At 32.8% G+C, this 21999-nt stretch overlaps 1 protein-coding gene across 1 annotated transcript; it reads right to left on the bottom strand.

The window, feature by feature from the left end:
* Positions 1 to 1196: 1196 nt before the first annotated feature.
* Positions 1197 to 21940, bottom strand: LOC148610901 (GTP-binding protein 4-like). The gene is made up of 17 exons (XM_088590790.1): positions 21839 to 21940; positions 17669 to 17839; positions 17276 to 17379; positions 16841 to 16924; positions 12762 to 12915; positions 12320 to 12412; positions 11792 to 11941; positions 11294 to 11401; positions 9711 to 9800; positions 9222 to 9332; positions 8222 to 8299; positions 7633 to 7684; positions 5867 to 5967; positions 5200 to 5312; positions 3699 to 3852; positions 1760 to 1906; positions 1197 to 1413 (listed from the first exon to the last, which is right to left on the bottom strand). Exons 1-17 carry the CDS (start codon positions 21884 to 21886, stop codon positions 1261 to 1263), a joined length of 1911 nt encoding a protein of 636 aa, XP_088446916.1. The 5' UTR covers positions 21887 to 21940; the 3' UTR covers positions 1197 to 1260.
* Between the last annotated feature and the right edge of the window lie 59 nt (positions 21941 to 21999).

The following is a 21999-nucleotide window of genomic DNA, read 5'->3' as shown; positions in this document are numbered from 1 at the left end:
TTTTCTAGAAACACCTGCAGAGTTAAAAATTAGTCTAAACTGCATTTAAGTACAATTTCTGCCCATTTAATGGATTTAACTCATGACCTCAAGTCCCTATGATATTTGTGTGTGATTTTATTTTACTTGGAGCCTTAAAAAATTCTCAATTTCTGGATTTGAAAACATGATTTACACATAATTGTCAACAAATCTGCACATCAAATTTAAACATCATTTAACTTAAATACACAAAATGTACTTGGGCTTATCTGTACTATTCAACACAGAGGAAGACTAGTCTGCCCCCATTTGAATCCACCCCTGGTAATTACATTTACAACTAAACAATTTACTATGTAAATATTGAATTCTATAGATGTCTAAATCTGATAGTAATCTCCTTCTGAATCCTCCAGTAAACTACATGTACCTATTAATGCAGTTCATTGGTTAATGGTAATTCAACCAAGAGAAGACCAATTCTTTCCCTGAAGTTAACTATTTTATTTGCTGTAAAATATATTATGACTAACAGGTATGTGTTTCATGTAAAAGAGAAGACAATGATAGTCAGCTATCCAACAAGTGAATATAATTACAATACCGAGGGTCTGAAGTATAAAAAATTCAGTTATAAACCCTCTTATTATGAAGTGGTTAAAACAGGAATTTATATTAAATGCAACATTTCTATTTCATTAGAAAACACTTGTATACACAAATTTTAACTATTGAAATAGGTTGTCTTTCACACAAAATAAATATTTTCCACACGATATCTCCTGCTAGTCTGCCATCAAACAGTATCAGATTTCATCAATTATTAGCAATACCAGCTGAACTGATTTTGTTTTGTTTAGTCCTCAGAATAAAAGGGGGCTAAATTTGTGTCTAGTAACATTAAAATAGCTTGCAAGGCACAAGATAAAAGACACCTAAAAACTGAATTTCTTCATGTCAATCTGATTGTGGTATACTAAGATTAGTTGAGCCATATATTTGTTTTACATAGAATTTGGATTAATCAGAATTGACTAAGAAAACGAGACCCATTTTTATGATGTTCAAAAACACAGGGATCATGAAGTGCTCAATGTATTTTGATAAATTAAGAAACAGCAGCCATTGAATAATAGCATACTTAATCCTCAGATGTCAGATAGAAGAACACTACACTAGGGTGGTATTTGATGTCAGATAGAAGAACACTACACTAGGGTGGTATTTCTTTTAATTCATTAACATCTCACTCATTAACAACAGTTCAATCCCCCCTATTTAACGTCTCTGTGTTTTTCCCATCTTGCGTTTCCCGGAGAACAAATGTTTAGGCATCATGTTAAGGATAACTCTGTCTCCTTCTCCCTTCTTAGCATCAAAGTTCCTAGCCTTTTGGGCCTTCTTGGCTATCTTCTTGGCTTTCTTTGCCATCTGAAATTGAAAACACGATTTTTCTAAAAGGTCCCTTAAAGATTGAAATCTAAATAAGTTTATTACTAGCATCAGCTTTGAATCCAGCAATTTCTATTTTCTTTGGAGAAATACTTGAACTGCTGGAAACAGTTACATCAGAAATAAATGTTCTATGCTTCTGACATAAAATGTTTTTTACTCCTGAGAACTCCTGAAATTTCACTCAGCTAAATTTTGTACTACAGTTTTAACTTAAAACTTTGATGTTGTGATTTTCACACATTTCATTTGCAAAAGTTATCCAACACAACTAATTTAAATCAAAACTGAAATTCTGAGTAAGAGAACAAGCATTTTAACTTACCACAGGATCTCTAAGTCCAGACTGATCTCTTGGTACAGTCCTTGACCTACTTCTTGACCTGTTAGTGTCAACCTCCATAGATGGTTCTCTCTTGCGTTTCAGAGCTCTCCTGCTCACACTGCGTGATCTAGCTCTACCAATATGAGTCTGTAATAGAAAATATTTGACATTGTAGAAAAATTAAAAAGTTCTTAGGCAAGTATAAAATTTAAACAAGTACTGAGAACTCATTTCTTCCATGGTGTATTCAGTTTTTGATACAACTATCAGAAGACCAAGAATTCTATCAACATTTACAGTGGATTCCGCTTAATTGCATAGCCTATTTGCCAGTAAAACTTATGCAAATAACCGGGCTATTCTTATAACCGAAATTACGATTTTACCGGAAGTGTGAGTTCAGGTAAGACAACGATACTGTGGATCAACCAGGGATATCACTGTTCAACATTTCTGATCTGGTATTTAATTGTTATAGACCTTCTCATTGTATTGTTCTTTTATCAATAAATAATAATATAAATTGTGTTTGTCTTGTTTATTGACCTTCTTTACGTTGTGTGTATTTGTAAGTAAAACCACGTGTTTCTCATCTATAAATAGTCAAGTAATTTCCTGACCTTTCTATGAAAGAAAATCCCATATTTCATATTTTAGCCAGGATTCAGTGAAATATTCATCAATGTTTGCAGTTTCTGGGCTTTTGAAATGGTCTGTGCGTTTTTATTCCTCTGTTCAATCACCATTGTACATTGATAGTTGTGTATTATACGTGTCATTGACCTAGATATATTCCTATGAAGTGTGGATAGTATGGGGCACCTTAGGGTAGTTGAATTTCATTAGACATTGTACTGAATGAATGATGAGTTTTAATTTTCAGTTGATATTTATGCCTAGTAACCCAAGCTCACTAAAAACTGTTCAGCTCATTAAAGAAAATTAAATTTACATTGTTAATCATTTGTAGTCGGAAGAATTTAAATAGGGACAAAAAATACCCCAAGCCGCATCATAAGGTAATGTTTGGCATGTCGTCAGAAGTCATTGTTCACCTAGGTGCTTGTTTATTTTAATGTAATTAGAAATCATTTAAATTGTCTTTTATGTCCATTATGTTTTTAATCATTATTAACACCTCCTGATTCATGATAATCTAGTTTTTACAACAATAAATATGATTGACATATCTATGACCCAAAGGCTTAAAATAGAATTTGGGAAAACCTGTCTTTACCTGGATGAGGCAAAATTCTCTATGCAATAAACCGAAATGCACCTGCAAGGCCTATGCAAATAAGCAATTTTTTCCCTAACAGAATAATAGGAAATGGTTTCGTGCAGGAGAAAATTATGCTAATAACCGAAATATGCAATAAAGCGATATGCCATTAAGTGGAGTCGACTGTACTACTAGTTCTCCTGTGTTTACCTATCTCCTCTCCTGTATCAACATCTACTCCTAGTTCTTCTGTATTTAACCTACATCCTCTCCTCTATCAACATTTACTCTTAGTTCTCCTGTGTTTAATCTACCTCCTATCCTCCTATATCAATGTCTACCTCTAGTTCTCCCGTGTTTTACCTATCTCCTCTCCTGCATAAATATCTACTCCTAGTTATACTGTGTTTAACCTATCTCCTCTCCTGTATCAATGTATACTCCTAGTTCTCCTGTGTTTTACTTACCTCCTCTCCTGTATCAACGTCAACTCCTAGTTCTCCTGTGTTTTACCTACCTCCTCTCCTGTATCAACGACCACTTCTAGTTCTCCTGTGTTTTACCTACCTCCTCTCCTGTATCAACGACCACTCCTAGTTCTCCTGTGTTTTACCTACCTCCTCTCCTGTATCAATGTATACTCCTAGTTCTCCTGTGTTTTACCTACCTCCTCTCCTGTATCAACGACCACTCCTAGTTCTCCTGTGTTTTACCTACCTCCTCTCCTGTATCAATGTCTACTCCTAGTTCTCCCATTTCTTCAGTCATTCTCTTGGTATTCAGTTTTTTTGCTGTTCTTGGAAGTTTGGGTTTCTCTACTTTACGTTTCTCTCTTGATTCCAGCACAATTATCTTTCTCTTTTCTCTTATTCTAGTAATAAATGGATGACATGACAAATAAATTATTTTTTTTCACTTAAAGAAATTTTACTACCATATTTTCTGGACTATAAGTTGAAGTGGAGTGTAAGTCGAATCGTCTAATTTTGACCAAAATCGCCATAAAAAAACATAAATAAGTCGAATTTGGCAGATAAGTCAAGGGTAAGATGTGTGCATTTATCGTACGAGTCAGCGGAGATCTGAGTTGAGAGGTTTGTGTTTAACAGCATATTATTCCAGCGATGTTAATAAGCATAAGATTTCTGAATTAAATAAAATATCTGTGTTTTTCTTACAGTGTACTTTGTCCGCAAGTTCAATTATTTTTCTTGAATGACGTGTCAATGGCTCTGAAGCCATAGATCCTCAGGAGTACTAAAATCATAAACATGTCAATAGTGGGCAGCCATGTGTGAAAGTAGTAGGAAATTCGTTTGATGAATTGGTCCTAATTATGAGCGGTAATTAGTAAACAATATTACCTGGTATTACAAAATACAATAAAGTTTACTTGTTACCTGCAAATTTGGTTACAATTAGCCATTTAGATAACACCTTAATTGACTTACAATTTGAGCCACATGCGAATGTGTTACAACATACCGTAAATGGATATAAATTTGCATATTAAAGCACCAATAACTCAAAAACACTCGATAATGTTTTCCATGTTAAAAAAAAAAGAGTTGTGTTAATGTATCTTCTAGAGTTTATTTATATATTTTAACAGTTTCAAAGTCTCAGAGTTTTTATAACACCATCGTATTCATACATAAAAGATAGCAGCAATGATCAACAATATTCGAATTCAATCGCTGGTTTGACTGTTTGAGTGACGGCTTTCATTGACTGCAGTTTACCAAAAATTGTGAATTAAAACAATCAAAAGTGAACTAAACAAATCTAATGAAATGCAATGTTGACGAACATTTTTCTTGAAAAATCCTTAGATAAGTCGAAGTGGACGATAAGTCGAGGGTGACACTTTACTAAAAAAAATATTGACTTATAATCCCGTAAATACGATACTTTATTCTTAAATCAAAGGCCCTCAGTAAAGTAATTTTCTTATATTTCTATTGGTATAACATCTAAACATAATTTGTTCCAAATGGGTGTTTTGATTACAAACTAGTTCCTCCAAATACAATTGTGAAACTCCATATTCAAAAGATAATTTAAACTAAGGAAGATGTAGGAATTATGAAGGTAAAAAAAGAGACAAAACCATTGGACAAATCAACTAAAAATAATTTATGTCAAACTTATAGTTTTAGATATGAATGACAACAGACATTGAAGGTAAAGTGATGTTCTATGAATGGGAGGTACCTACTTTGAGGCTGTAGCTCTGATTTCTTGCATCTCCTCATCCTCCTCACTCTCCTCATTGTTATAATATCCAGCCTGTTCTCGTAATTCTTCCTCCTTCTCAAGAGCATCCAATTTCTTTAAATATATATAACAGAACATTTCTGATGAGTTTTCGGTCAATGGAAATAAGAAATGAAATGATATCATTCTAAACTGTTCAAGTCTGAAAACTAAAAATACATTAATCATTTTATTGTTGATCAACCAAACAAATGCTACAGACATGATGAGCTGGAGCTTCAAGAAGCACCTAAACACTCTGCAAACCAGTCTTGACTCAATCTCCAATATACAAAATGCTTATTGGAGATGCAGTGACTACAAATTTTAAAATCTCCAGTGTAACTACAGTTTACAGTAAACTCTATCATCAACAGGCCAGAATTTCTATACAGATATAACTGACCTGTGAGTCAAATTTTAATAAGCCAAAAGGCATTTTTACCAGCCTATGGCTACTGACAACTTGTTTATTGTAAAAACTGAGACTCTACAATGGGATCAAACCATAATTTTCTGTACACTTACAAGAGATGGCTAGACTGGTCAATTCAGTCATTTAAACCAACTCCCATTTTATTTATAACAATTTGCAAGTCAGCAACATAAAACTCTGCTGTTACACAAACCTCCATTATATCTGGGTCAATGAAGTCAGCGACATTGTGTCCTTGCCAGATTTCAGGTATAACATCATATTTCTCCTCTGGGTTCTTCAAATCCCAATGTTCTGAAATTGATAAATATTTTTATATTAATGTGTAGTCCTACTTTTAATAGAGATGTTCCAACATAAAATCTACAAGTCATATACTTGATTGATTGATTGATTGATTGATTGTTGGGGTTTAATGCCCAACAAGTTATGTACTCAGATTCTTAAAGACAAAGTGAGATAGTACATAAAGTAACGTTCCTTCAAACTTGCAACAGATAGCCAAATACCCAACCCACCTGTCATTGTACTTTAAGACATATAAATAAACAATGTAATGGTGTTATATGGTTGACAAATGTGTTTAGATCCCATAACTCCTACAATAAATTATTGAAATGAATGATTTGTATGCACATCTACATCTTTTATCTGTTCCTACCAAATATAGAAAAATCAGACAAGCTGTTTTAGAAAGAGTAATTAAGGGAACAGAGATTCTAGCGGCAATCAAAAGAATGTATTCCATGTACAAAGACCAGACATAGAAAACAGAAAAACACAACCAAGAACATAAATTAATAAAAATAATACATACAAAGTAACAGAAGTAAGTGAGCAACTAGAACTCCACTAAAAACTGGGAGCATGGACCAGATGTACCGGTAGGGTAAGCGTCTCCGCTTTTCTAGAAACACCTACAGAGTTGCTCATAAAAAGTCAAGTCAGGTGTAGACGAAAGAGGAAAGGAGAACTAAGACACTTTGAACAAATTAGTTTTCATAGCGCAGATGGATACACTGTAATGATCCACAAGTTCATGACGACAACCATAAAACTTCTGTAGTGATGACTTACATCTTATAGCAAAATAACCCTGTTCCAGAAGCCTAATTGTAAGAAGTCTAGCATGATACAAAAAGTCTGCATAGTTACGGCAAACTCTGGCATAGTTTATGAGTTGTGATATGAAAACCACATATGCAGGTACTGAAGAGATGTTGCCACAGATGAAAGAAAGTTGAAAATACGGAATGAAAAGTAATCACTTTTGTCAGATAGACTTTTTTTTACTATCAATCTTTAAGTGTAGGTCAAGATATGAGGCTGTGTCTATAGTATTCTTTATTTCAAGTTCTTTGGGGTAAATGCGATGTATCAAATCCTTGAAACTAGGATTGTTTAATGATAATACATCATCTATATAGCGGAAACTGAGATTAAAAGATCTAGCCAAACAAGTCAGCCTCATACGAGTGAAGGAATATGTCAGGAAGCAGAGGAGCACAATTTGTTCTCATTGGAATGCTAACCGTTTGTTGAAAAAATAGTGTCCAGCACGCTGGAAAAATATGTTGTCGATAAAAAATTCCAGCATTTTGAAAACATCTTCTGCATACTTAGAAGATAATTTAGATTTATTTTTTACAAAGTATGAGGAATCTTTACACAGAACTATATATTTGTATCTAGGTGTACCGTCTTCTTTGGAGTAACAACGATGTATGATGTTTTTGAGTCTGAATTTTAACTGAGTATGAGGAATAGAAGTTTAAAGAGTAGAAAAATCATAGGTTTTAATGCTATTGTATTCTGCGAGTTGAGAACCTTAGGGACAGATGGACAGGTAATATTACCAAGTTCCACCATCACTTTGCGGCTGGGGATAACAAACAACTTATACAAATTTGAACAATAATACAGGTTTTCTAAGAAAAAAAACATTGATCTGACACTTACTTCTCAGATCGAGATAGTAATCATCTCCTTGCTCTAATTCTAAATCTCTCTCCTGAAACAGTAACAAAAGTTCAATTAAATCTAAAGAGTCTCTCTGCTCATGAAAGTACTTATAAATGTTTGGAAATTTAACTTCTGTGTGTACATAATCTTGAGATTTTATGACTTCATGTACGTTTAATATTTTCTCAGGCCTTTTAAAAAAAATTTAAACCATTTTTTTTAATTATGAGCTTTTTGTCATGGTTCAAAAAGGAAAGACTGATATAGTGTTATGTATTAATTTCTGAATAGTTACTTTAGTTATGTTGGAATCAGATTTAGGGGGATAAAAAAATTCCTCAAAGACTAATTTTGCAAGATGTCACTATGTTACAAAAGAATCAACTGGCTTTACACCAGTAGCAATAAAGTTTTAGTACATGTCATCAGTAGTTTGTGAAGATTTAAGAAAATTATGATCTAGTAATGGTATAAATAATTTTTTTTAAATTGATAAATTTGGCTGCCAGCCTTCTTTAATTCTAATTTATATGTAGTATGATGTATTTTTTCACATAACAAAATTAATTTGCTTAATAAAGTTTACCAGTTTTTTCCTTGGTTTATCTGTTTCCATTGCTTTTCTCTTGTCTAGGATAGCCTGAGGTATACATGGTGGTCTCTCCTGTAAAGGACAGAAACATTTTATTCCATGTAATTAAAGGTTAATAGAATTTTTAACTTACAGAAATGATGTGTTAATTTCTCTGTTTGAATTTTAAAGATTGCATCCATGATATCAAGATTACAACCAAGACTCCAGCTTTTGAATCAAGAAAAATCAATTATCATGTCCATCAAGACATCACAAGTTATATTATGTTAACTGGTCAAGGGTGGTTCAATCAGTAATTCTAGTTCTAATATTGCTTACTTAAGAAATAATTCGTGGAGGGGATAGATTTGTACTCATTTTAACATGGGTACGGCATTTATATTCAATCATTTAACCCCGGCCAAAGCGAGGTGTTAAAGGTCAAACCCATGTTAAAATGAGTACAAAACTACCCCGAAAGGAATAATTTTTTTTCTAATATGACAAATACGGTAATTTTTGTGACAAAATTATGGCTGTTCCGTTTAACCTCCCCTGTATGAAAGTTGGATTAAATTTGTATATTAATGTCATCGTATGTGTTAAATGTGTGTATTTATATCATTGATTTCAATTAGATAACCTCTTAGCTGTTAAATCATCATGTAAATGTTTTTAAATGAGTGTTTTGTCTCGAAGCGACAGCGAAAGAAAAGAGACAATGGGCAGGTGCTAAAGGTGGGGTTGTACCAACATATACTATTTGACGATATGAAAATGTCATATTAGAAATCTTATTTTATCAAAGTAGGTTGCCATAATAATTCTAGTCAATCATTTTGTTTACCTTTTATTTCAACATTAGCTGATCCATATCACGTTGGTTATTACGACATTCTTGAGGCTTTTTATGAAATAGCTAAAACCTCAATAAAGGCTTGACATACATTTCCATAATGATTTAAAGGTTTACCAATAGAAAACCTTAAATCTCATTAAAGCCTTGACATACCTTTCCATCACGTTTTGACGGTACAGCTACATGAAGTCTGTTGAGTACATCATTGACTTTCTTTGTCTTGATTTTAGATTCTATTCTGTAAGCTAACAACCTCTCACAGGCCTGGAATAATCAATCAAATGTAAACATCACAATATAAAAGTCTAGGAAAGGCCTGGAATAAAGAATTTCATGTAAACATCATCTGAAAGGCATATACAAAAAAAGAAAAAGCACCAGTACAGTAAGTATTAGATTTAAAGAATGCCCACAAAAAAAACTCTTGATTCAGTTCAGATTTTAATACAGATTGATTGTGTAAATGTTAATTATTATTTGTCTAGAACAAGTTTGACTATATTGGAACTTTGATGGCAAATAAACTTCAGAGTATGAAAGTATTATTTTGTTGCATTGGAATGTCTATGACACTGGATTGTTGCAACTATTTTGTATAATTCTGGTCAAAGTAATGAAAACATTCATACTAGCATACATTACCTCAGATTTCACTTCAAACACACCCTCCTCAGTCAGTGTACTCATCTGTAGAACTGGTATATCATCTGACTTAAACTGGTCAAATATTTGCTGGAATAAAAAACCCAAAATATCAGAATATATATATATATATATACCAGAGGACATTCAATGCCAATTTGGTCCTAGTTCTCAAGCCATTTTCATGAAAAAGCTGATGAGGTTACTTTTCACATTGTTCGTGAACAATGAAAATAAAAAAGGAAGGAGTTTTTCTGTCTTTAATTCACTGATATGGAGATCAACTTAATCAGTATTATAACTTACTTTTTCCTACGTAGTCAGTGTTCTAGCTAGGATTTGAAAATAGAGGGGCGCAGGGAAGAAGGCACTTTAAAGCATAGCATGTTTTTTTCTCAACAAAAAAGAGACATTGATTTTGTATGTTTGTGTTAAGTCAGTAATTTGTATTCTTATTGCTTACCTGCCAACTTTTGAAAATGAAGGTCGCATCATAATTTGCAAACTGAGTAAATTTGACTGCATGATTAATATATGCATGATGCCCTTATTGTATTGAAAGACCTTTCTCGGATGACCAAGTGCTTTTAGAAAACAGTTGCATCTTATGTAACACATACAACACATATATATAGAGGTGAATTAGCTGAAAATGTATTACTGAAGTCTTAAGTTCCCTAATGATAAAGTTAAAAGTTCAAATTTGATGTGATCAGGTTGAGTTAACAATATTTATCACTTTTCTAACAGTGAGACAACATGACATATTCTGATGGTGATAAGGGCAAGTGATTCTTTACATTACTGATATACTATGAGGTGAAATGTTGCATGAAATGTTACAAATATTCAATATTGCTCAAATTACATATCAAAATCTCATGTAAGTAGAAAGAATAATATTTCCTTTAACTATTGCAATTACAACACTTGGAAAATGTCCTTTACTGTTGAAGATATAGAAAATTTTAAAAATATTGAAATTATAAGGGAAGTAACTGACATTTTGAATAAACAAACATGTGCAACATGCAATTGTTTACACCGGTAGTTCTACAAAATTTAGATCTGTTAACTTGAAAATATTTGTAAAATTAATTTTGCAGTAGAAATTAATTACGAACCAATGATTGGCAGTCCATAAAATTGTTATAGATCCAATCGGGATTCATTTTCTACTTGTCAATCATTATCAGATAACCCTGGTCAGCTGATTGATCACCGACAATTACCTGAGGTTTACCTGTGGGTTAATTACAACAGGATGTAGTTAATGAAGGTGACACTTCTTAATTAGCTTGGGGTAATTTATTGACAAGAGTGGAAATCTTAAAGGGCCATTCATGTACATGGGCACTAAGGTGGTACTCAATAGGGGCAGAGAGGCACGGCGTGATATGGGTGCAGCGCGGCGCCCCTCCAATTTGCCCTAGCTAGGACACCGATAGTTTACAACTATTCCCACTAAATCATAGAAAAATTTATACGACTTAGTAATTCAAACATAATTTCTTTTGAAAAATTTGAATGATGAACATCAAACAAAAGTATAAATTAACTGGCCTTAGATTGTTATACTGTACCTGCTTGTCCTCAGTCAACTCATCCAGTTTAAGAACATCTATTTTATTTACACACACCATCAGGGGTTTGTTGGCAAAAAGTGGTTTTATATTATTAAATAATTCCAGCTGAAAATAAAATTCAATACAAACATGAATACATATTAATTCTACACAAATGGCACTATATGATATGCTAACATGGCACTGTTCAGATAAAAAAAAAATGTGTTCTTTCGTGTAAACTTCGAGAACGTTGGTACATATGTAAAGTAACATCATTTACATGTAAAACATATGTTGTAATTTTCTTGTGTACTGCACTGATTAATACAAGAAATCAATTTCCATCAATAAAATGTAATTTTCTTCCAATTTCATATCAGTGATGATCACATAAAGTTGGAAGAAAATTATGTTTTATTGATGGAAATATCAAGACTCGTTCACACTTTTTCCCTCAACACATGTAAACTTTATCTATGTATCTAATACAATCATGACAAGGTAAAACTATACCTGTTGTTCTAGAGAGTGTCCACATTGTTCTGACACATCCATCACATATAATACTGCAGCCCGTAAATGAGCTAAAGCTGTGATTGCCTGCATTTCAATTGTGTTTCTATCTTCTAAACTGTGATCTAATATACCAGGTGTATCTACTACCTGTAAAATTAACACATTAATAGGATGATGATATGGTAGATATTGCTTGGTAGCTAATTTGCTAAAATATCAGGATAAAATTGGGATGGTATTATACATTACTACAACTAAGGACAGAAATTAATGCTTACATTTGTATTTACTGTAGTTAGACAAAAGTATTTTTTAATTTTCTCCAAATGAATTTTTTTCCAGTTATGTTGCAATTATAACAGTAATGTGAGTTTAACTTTCACCACAGCAACCAAATTAGATTTTACTTTTTTAGAAAACAAAATAAGATTATAAAGTTTAAGCAAGTTATTCATTTGTTATGAAATCACACGATGTTCAGGAGAAGGGGTTGGTCGTTCTTTCCTATATCTGTAAAATACAAACCTGCCATCTTAAATATTTGTAGTCAGTGTGACCAACATACAGTGACTTGGTGGTGAAAGCATATGGCTGTACTTCAACATCAGCTCTAGTAATCTGGGAAATAAACAGTAAGTATCCATTTAGTTGTACAATTGCTTAACTCACGCTTGCAACCCTTAATTCAGATATTCTCTTTAGAATCAAGACTTATGTGGACTTCATAACTTTGAGGAAATACTCATTATTTTACATCCTAGGGCAAAGTCTAGGCCATAAAATAGAGGGCATGTTTGCTCTATTAATATCATTGTTTTGACAAAAATGACATACACACCAAATTATTCCATGCTACAAGGTTGATGAGGTTTTTATCATTATGTTAATTTTAACAGCTCATCAGTGATTGTGTTTAAACACTTAGTTTTCCTGACTTGAGATGAGATTACTATAAAACTATACTCACCTTATTGATAAAGCTAGACTTGCCAACATTGGGGAATCCACAGATGAGAAGGGTCCTAGTGTTGGGATCTATTGATGGTAATCGAGATAAATGTTGCCGCACTTGCTCTAGGTATTCTAAACTCTGCTTCTGTCTCTTCATTATTGTACACATCCTACGAAAAATATACAAATCATAGATTTTTGTTTGTTGGGGTTTAACACCTGAGCAGCAATATTTCAGCTATATTCAGGCGATGAACATAAAGTGGATGATAAAATGAACATGAAGTGATGAAATGAAAAATGGGATGGGACACAAGGATAATGGGGTCCACAAATTTTGATTGCCACTGGAAAATAGGGAGAGGTGGGTAGGGTCAGGCAATTCAGCCTCCTGTGGCGGAGCCCTATGATTCCTACTCCGGGAGAATACCACAGTAGGGTTTTTTAACGTGCGAGGAATGAGGCATCTTTCCCAACTTGGTGCACCACTATGGTTTGCGGTCACGTTTTCCGTATTATAGCTTGACAACCCCAGCATGTAACATACCAGGGGTACCCCATTCCACCACCTGGGGCACACAACCCAGTTGCTCTGTGGGCAGAGCACCCTAGCCCCTGGCTAAGGTTCTGAGCACTATTTAGTCGCCTTTTACGACAAGCTTAGCGCTGCTGCAGGCCTATTCTTTTAACACCAGGACCTGCATGGGCTACAAATCACAGAACCATCAAAATACAGCATATCTTGTCTTGAGAAACCACCCCTTCTGCCAAGCACATTCCCCTTATACAGGTGGTCATTCAGAATAGTAATAATATAGATTTAGTCAAATGTGTTCATGCAACAATTAACTGGTCATTCATCAAGAGAATATAAATAGAAAAATGAATGGTGAAATGCAAAAAATGCACCAGCATATAACCTAAATACAAAATAACTAATACTTTTTATTGACTTTGCAAAGGCTTTCGACACGGTCTGGCGTCCAGGGTTGTGACGAAAGCTTTTGTCAAACTCAATAAACAGAAAAATGTATAACTGTATTGTTAATATGTATAGTAATGTTAAATCACGAATACAAAATGGAACAGAATTTTCAGATTTCTTTCCCTGTAATATTGGAGTCAGACAAGGTGAAAATCCTTCACCCCTACTTTTTGCATTGTATTGGAATGATCTAGACAATTTCTTTGAAAACAAAAATGTAACTGGTTTATCACATATTTCCGACAACATTGAAGTAGAACTTAATCATTACTTGAAACTTTATACAGTATTATATGCTGATGATACTGTTCTAATGACAGAATCTAAGGATGACTTGCAAAAGCAATTAGATACCTTATATGAATATTGTGATGTTTGGAAACTTAAGGTTAACACAGACAAAAGTAAAATTGTTATTTTTTCTCGAGGTAGATTACCAAATAATTTGTTATTTAAATATGGCGAATTAGAATTGGAAATTGTAAACAAATTTAATTATCTAGGAGTTACTTTTGGAAGAACAGGTAGTTTCCTACGGGCCAAACAGGTTAATGTAAGAAAGGCAACCAGTGCCATGTATGACATTTTGAAAAAAGGCAACATACATAATTGATCACTTGAAACCCAATTGCAATTATTTGACAAGGTAGTTCAGCTGAATGTAGGACGGAAAGTCACAGGACAAAAAGTCACGGACGAAAAGTCACAGGATAAAAAGTCACAGTGGAAATTGAGGACAAAAAGTCACAAATCATAAAATGTTGATAGTTTTTAAGGCAAATATGAAATAGAAATATTTTTTTTTAATTTTTGGGGGGATTAATTTTTAGTTTTGTATTTTTTTTTCAAATAGTTTTTTTTTCAATTATGGTAAAATAATAAGAGTTTTGCTAAAGTTTACAGGCAAATATTTAATTTTTATGGAAAAGGTATTAAGATTGTTTTGAAGTATTATTTTTTTTCTTTTTTGTTGGATATACATTTGTAGAAGTGAAATTTCCAGTAGTTTTTTTATGACCAATGAATGTGCTACAAAATCTGTATGACTTGATAGGAGGTGCATAGTGAAAGTTGTGAGTTTTGTTTGACCAATCAATGTGTGATTTTAAAGATGTATGGCTTCCAAGGAAATGCATGAACATCTGGACAGACCTGCATGTACTAATTAAAACAACAATCTAATTGCTAAATAAACAATTTGGGGGTGATAGTTAGTAATTAGTTTTTACAACATTTAACAATTTATAATCAGTGGGATAATTTAGGGCTTCTCTAGAAAGGAAAACAATACAGAGGAGACAGCTAACTTTCATTTTTTCTTAAAATATATCTCTGTCCATGGTAGGGCTTTTATGAGTAAATGTCTGGCTTTTTGCAAAGTTGGCATAAAAAGGACAGGCTTTGTTGCCTCGTCCTTCAGTTCCAAATGGAGATCCTAAAGAGCAACAAAGGCGGTTCAAAGCTTTGCTTTGAAGGTTACACCTACACAAGACATGCTTTACGCAAGACCAAGCAGTGGTGGAAGTGCACCTGAAAGAGGCAGCCTGTCCACAGACCTACACAATGAGAATCCAGTACCAAGTTAACCACATAACCATACACCACAAGAAGACTCAGCAAATCTCATAAGATGTCGCAACAACATGAACCACAAAGCAGAGTCCACTTTCAACAAGCAAAGCCAGATCTTCGCATTCCACGAATGTGTATCAACTACATCCAATGCAGTAAAAGCCATGCTTCATACAGAAGACAACGTTAAAAGATCCATCAGATGTCGCGGACCTCAACTTCCTGTTGTGACTTTTTGTCCTGTGACTTTTTGTCCTACTGAAATTGTGACTTTTTGTCCTGTGACTTTCCGTCCGTTTACCGTTCAGGCTATACTTTTGAATGGTTGTGAAGTTTGGGGAGCTGGAGATGTTCGTATTATTGAACGAGTTCACTTAAAATTTTGAAAAATGCTTTTACATTTAAAAACCTCAACTCCAGATTATATGATCTATGGTGAACTCGGCAGATACCCACTCGAAATTAGTATGAAATTGAGAATGATCACTTACTGGTCAAAACTAATATCAGGAAAATCAGAGAAACTGCCTGTTATACTATACAATTTATGTTAAAGAAAAATCTTAGATGGTAAAACCATAACTTGGGTACTTTATGTCAAATCTATTTTAGAAAATTGTGGAATGTCATATGTATGGGAGACACAAAATTTTATTAGTAATATTTGGCTCTATAAGATAGTAAAACAGAAATTGGTAGATCAATTTATCCAGTCTTGGGTCTCTCTAGTGCAAAATTCACCGAAAGCTCTCAACTACAGAATTTTTAAAGAAAATTTTGAAATCGAAAATTATTTTAAACTTTTGGACACCAAAGAAGCTATTATTTTTTGTAGATTTAGGACTACCAATCATAATCTACCTATTGAATCTGGTAGATGGAGAAACATTGAGAGAAATGAGCGAAATTGCAATTTGTGTAACTCTCATGAAATTGGTGAAGAGTTTCATTATTTATTTGTTTGCCCTGCATTCTAGAATGACAGGACAAATTTTCTAAAAGTGAAATATAGAACACGACCCAATATATTGAGAATGAGAGGTCTTTTACAAACTCAAAACATTTCAGAGCTTAGCAAATTATGTAAGTTTATTAATATTATAATTAAACGACTAAATTCTCCAGGGTAAATTAAGAATTTATTTGTTTATACAATGTAGTTAAAATTACTATTATACTTGATTACTGTTTCGTAACCTAAAAATAATGTATGAAAACTGTGAATTTATTATTGTCAATGTTATATATTATGTATAATTTACATTCTCTATACCACTGTAAAGAGGTTTATTGAGAAATAAAGATATATATAATAAAAAAGCTGAGGTCACCAAAAGGTCATCAACAAGTGTAATCAAGTCAGGTTTTACTGTACTCTATCTTATAAACTTAACAATGTGTAATAAGAGGTTTGGATATGAAGTTCTAGTTAATACAAGATGATGCCAAGTTTGTTTTGGGACAGTACAAATATGAATATAATTAACTTGAGCAAATAAGACAATGACTTTCATCCTTTGAGATCATTGAAGTCTTACCTTCCAAGAGCTGCTTTCTTCAGTTGTTTACATCTATACAGGGAGTCTCCATACTTCAGTAACCTGGTGTAATCCTTAGCTACACTGCAAATACAAAATTGATTTAAATCAGATAGTGATAGCTTTTTATTTTTTAGTATTTTTTAAAAGATTTATATAGAGTTTTGAAATCTTTATTAATTCCCTTAAAAATTTGTCTAGCACATGATAAAATTTCTGCAGAAGATACTGACACAAGGAGTTAACCGATCATGTTTTAGATGAATAGTTTTCCTAATTAATAATAATTTGTACCTTTTTTTTTCTTTTGTAGATGAGCTGATTTCCTGATTGTAGACTTGACATGACTGTCAGAAAAATAATGAAATGTCAAAATCTATTTTAATGTTTAGGAGAACACTTACAGTTTATAGCCAAGGAAGAATTATATCTTACTTATCAACTAGATGTCTAGCAGTGTTAATCTGTCCAAGAGCCAGCTTGTAATGGTCTTTGTCATACAGTACATTCATCAGATCAGCATAGAATGGATGTACTTCCTAAAACACACAATAATGTCAAACCTTAATGGTTTATCGTAATAAGAATTGACAAATTTTAGAAAAAAAGCGAAATAATTAAGATATTCCAATGATTAGACATTTAATGTTATACAATATATATACATGTACATATAGTGACTCAAAGGATAATCTAATACATTGTATTTACAAGAAAAAGGTTTTTTAAGACATTTATGGAATAAGCTGAAAAATTTATTTAATGTTATGTGTGAAAAAAAATACAAAACTTGGTAATAACATGCATTTAAATTTAACCATATCATACCTCTAGTTTAGGGAAGTCAGTAAGTATCTGTGACAACTTGTCATGAAATGTCTGCTGAGCAAACTTCACCTTGCGCATATAAAAATGGCGGATACGACTGATCTTGTACTGTTTATGAATTACTGTGGGTGTTTTCCTTTGTGTTTTTGACAACACAATGTCCACAAAATCCTGCAAAGAATATCAATTAAAGTTCATTAAGCTCTACATGATCACCTAGATACATACAACTATGCTAGAAAATTATTTAAACAATTTTTTCAAGTACATGATGAATCAGTTACTATAAACTACACATTAATTACTAAAGGCTTCAAGGAAATTCCAGCATGACTAACCAAGATTAAAAATTTTTTAAAAAAAAGTTCAGATCAGATATCCAGACCATTCCAACTTAAAACTTCCGTAAGTTACATCTTAACAAAATGAAAAATATGGATGCTTTTACATATCAAAACTCATCGAGTACAGAAAAATCTGTGCATCTAGAAAAGTTTTTGGGCATAACCTGCCCTAGATATGGAAAAAAAACCTGAACCATATATATTTAGTTACACCAAAAACTTTGTTGAATGCATTTTTCATAACTTGTAGAAGAAGACAAAAATAAACAAAGACTTGAGTTTCACTCACTTCTGCAGCTTTAAAATCACCTAGTGTTTAAAGATGTTGTCCTGCTGAACAGAATGGCTTGTCTATTTGAAAAGAGTTAATATGTGAGCATAGCTCACTCTTAAATGTATAGAAATTCATTAACAATATATTATATTGACCGCTCGAGAAACTTTCGTCAAAGCATAACGCTACAGGTCTATCTACTGATGCACTATGTCAAAGTACTGACACCATAATGATTACTACAAACTGTTGTGGGATTGCTAGAAAGTGTTAAAGTATTCATAAAAAAAAAAATTTTCATGAAAAACTCAAGTATCTTTAATTAACATAACGAGGAATTATACCACCAAAAAACCTATTTTGTTGAGCCTTTTAGATGTATACACCTGATTTTTGGTTATTCTAGCTACCCATATTTTGCTTGCTCCTAAAATGAAAATATCCCAATTCTAAGAGCAATCAAGGGAACCAAATTATAGCAGTAATAAAAAGAATGTAATCCAGGGACAAAGATCAGACATGGAAAACAGACATACACAACAAAGAACATAAAGTGACTAAAATCATACATAAAAAGTAACAAAAGCAAATGAGCAACTGGGACTCCACTAAAAACTGGGAGCATGAACCAGGTGCACCTGTAGGGTAAGCGTCCTCTGCTTTTCTAGAAACACCCGCCAAGTTGCTCATAAAAAGTCAAGTCCGGGGTAGACGAAAGAGGAAAGGAAAACTATGACACGTTGAACAAATCAGTTTTCATGGCAAAAATGGATACACCGTAGCGATCCACAAGTTCTTGACGACGACCATAATGTAACTTAGCATACAACCAGTAAGTGGGAAATGGCATAAACTCAACTTTACCTACTAAATGCTTCGCTCACACTTAAGAGCAATGCCTTCCTCATATTAGCTAATATAAAAGGAGCATCCAAAACATTTCCCCAACTCAATCCATCATGGCATCCACTCCCTAATTGATTAAATAATAAATTGCACAGCAATTTAAAATTCAGAAAAAGAAATAAATTTTAATTTTAAGTTATCAAGATTGAGCCATGATATAATTTTCCACAAAAACTTGGCTACTTGTAGTTGTAGTCAAGATGAAATTTGTAGAGCATTGAGGTCCTTTTTTCCTGAAAAAGTCATGATGCACCTTATTTCTTTGCCTTGGCTTTGGCTATTCTGTTCAAGGTAGTTATTTGGAGAACAACATTATTTTATGTGACAATGATAACTGATCAGTCAAAGATTGCTAATATGTTTAATGAATTTTTTGTTAACGTAGCAAAATATATTGGATCAGACTATACTGTAGATCAGAACCACCTTTAGGCCTAGTATAAAAGCTATATGTAATAATTGTAGGACTGAAGGTAATTTAATTTTTAAATGTATAGAAGAGAAATTTGTTGATAAACAAATAAACAAACTTGGTGTAAATAAGGCTACAGGTAAAGACGGGTTATCTGTTTAAATACTGAAATTGGCAAAACCAGCAGACGTGACACCAATATCAAAATTAATAAACAAATCTATCGAGCACTCTGTATTTCCGGACAAACTAAAAGAGGCTCAAGTGGTGCCACTTCACAAGAAGAATAGTCAACTCGAAGTTGGTAACTATAGGCCAGTCAGTATTTTACCTGTTGTATCAAAGTATTTTGAGATGGCCATCTTCCGACAGCTAATTTATTTTTTTTTAAATATTTTTCTCCCATATTTGTTTACCTTCAGAGCAGGATATGGCTGCCAGACAGCACTTTTGAAAATCATTGAGGATTGGAAGAAGGCTATCAGGACCTAATCTAGACATCAATGACAAGGAGAGGTTTTGTATATTCTGTTTGAAAAATAACAATATTGACATTTTTGTCTAAGTAATTTATTACAAAAACTTCTCCTTCTCAAAGATAAATGGGAGAAGTGAACACAAAGAGGGAAAAGTTCTTGCCCATTTCTCCCTCTATATTAGGCCCTGGGCTATTGATGATGATCAATATATTGCTGCTGTGTTGATGGACCTCTTGAAAGCCTTCCTCATAATTTATTAATTTTAAAACTAAAGGCATATGGATTATCTGAATCAGCTTTAAGCTTGATAGACAACTATTTAAGTAAAAAAAAACAATGTGTAAATGTTGGTATAGATATAAGTACCTGGGAAGATATATATAAAGGTGTGCCGCAAGGCTCTATATTACGATCTGTACTTTTTAATATTTTCTTGAATGATATTTTTCATTTTGTAACAAGCAGTTCATTGTATAATTATGCAGATGACAATACTTTGTCATATGCACATTCTGATATAGACACTGTTGTAAATATTTTAGAAAAAGAAAGCTTAGAGCTCATTAATTGGTTTAGTTTATATCATATGAAGGCCAACCCTGACAGGTTTCAGGCAACAGCCATTGGCAAAAAAACTGAAAATAAAAATATTTCTTTTAATCTAGATGGTAATATACACTGTGAAAAAGAAGTGAAATTACTTGGTGTAACAATTGACTATCAGCTTAAGTTTGGTGTCCATATTTCTAACATTTGTAAATAGGCATCAAGACAGTTACATGTACTTAAACGTATTGGTAAACATTTAACAAAATTAGGTAGACTTACTATATATTATTCATTTATCATGTCAAATTTTAATTATTGTCCTGTAATATGGCACTTCTGTAGTGATTATAATACCAGAAAAATAGAGAAAATACAGAAGCGTGCCCTAAGATTTATATATGAAGACTATTGTAGTATTTATCAACAACTGTTAATTAAATCATAATTACCAAGTTTAAAAATCATCAGAATTAGAATGATAGCAATAGAGGAGTATAAAATTATTAATAAACAGTGTCCATTATATCTACATGAACTTATTGAAATTAAAAAAATGTAATTACTCTCTTAGAAATAACAACATAGCAGATGTTCCCAGGGTGAGGACAACTACCATGGACTACACTCTTTCAGATATGCAGGGGCCAAACTCTGGAATGAACTGCCGAACAAGATGAGGGAAGAAATGCCTTTGGGCCAGTTTGAAAGTTTGGTTGGTAATTGGGAGGGCAGTTCTTGTCATTTTTCCTCCTGCAGATCTCAGTGAGTTGTAGATAATTTATTTATTTAGCTTGTATACTCTGGCTCTTATATTTTGATGCATAACTTTTTATTTGTGTCTTAAATGCTTGAATTACTTTTAGTGCTTATAATAGCTATTGCATGAATGTTAGTTTATCTGCATTTTATGTTTGCTTTATATGCTTTAACTTTGCTTACAAATTGCTGTGCTTAAAAACATTATTTACTCTTTGCATGATGTGCTTACTATTTTATGTATTGTGCTTGTCATATATGTACGTCGGATAAAAGCTCTACAGAGCTTATGTTGTATTGTTATAAGTAAAACCGACTTTAAATAAATCTTAATGCTTTAATATGCTTTATGCACTCATTTAGAGGAAAATTGAACATACACTGGCAACTTTTTTAATTCAAACAAGACTCATAATTAATTTTGAACGGAAACTGCATAATTCGTTTTACCTTTGCAGGAGGAACAACAGTAATCTTCTTGAAATTGTAGTGTGCCATTTTTTAAGTGTGTTGTAATTTCTGGCACACACGTGAAAAGGAAGTTGACAAATTAAACAGAAAATCTAATAACCTGACGTCAATTTCGGGCCTGGTAAAAAAACAATAGAACA

Source organism: Perna viridis, chromosome 7 (assembly GCF_037379345.1).
Source record: "Perna viridis isolate PV_CMFRI_1.1 ecotype Kerala chromosome 7, ASM3737934v1, whole genome shotgun sequence".
In the NCBI taxonomy this organism is placed as follows: Eukaryota; Metazoa; Mollusca; class Bivalvia; order Mytilida; family Mytilidae; genus Perna; species Perna viridis.
The sequence above is the reverse complement of the archived record's forward strand: the minus strand, read 5'-3'. Positions and strand labels throughout refer to the sequence as shown.

Excerpts from the sequence above, each read along its gene's own strand:
- LOC148610901 (XM_088590790.1), bottom strand. The coding sequence starts at position 21,886 with ATGGCACACTACAATTTCAAGAAGATTACTGTTGTTCCTCCTGCAAAG. Across the intron at positions 17,840-21,838 it reads CTGTTGTTCCTCCTGCAAAG|GATTTTGTGGACATTGTGTT; the intron begins GTAAAACGAATT and ends TATTCTTTGCAG. Across the intron at positions 9,801-11,293 it reads AGTTGACTGAGGACAAGCAG|CAAATATTTGACCAGTTTAA; the intron begins GTACAGTATAAC and ends TTTTTATTCCAG.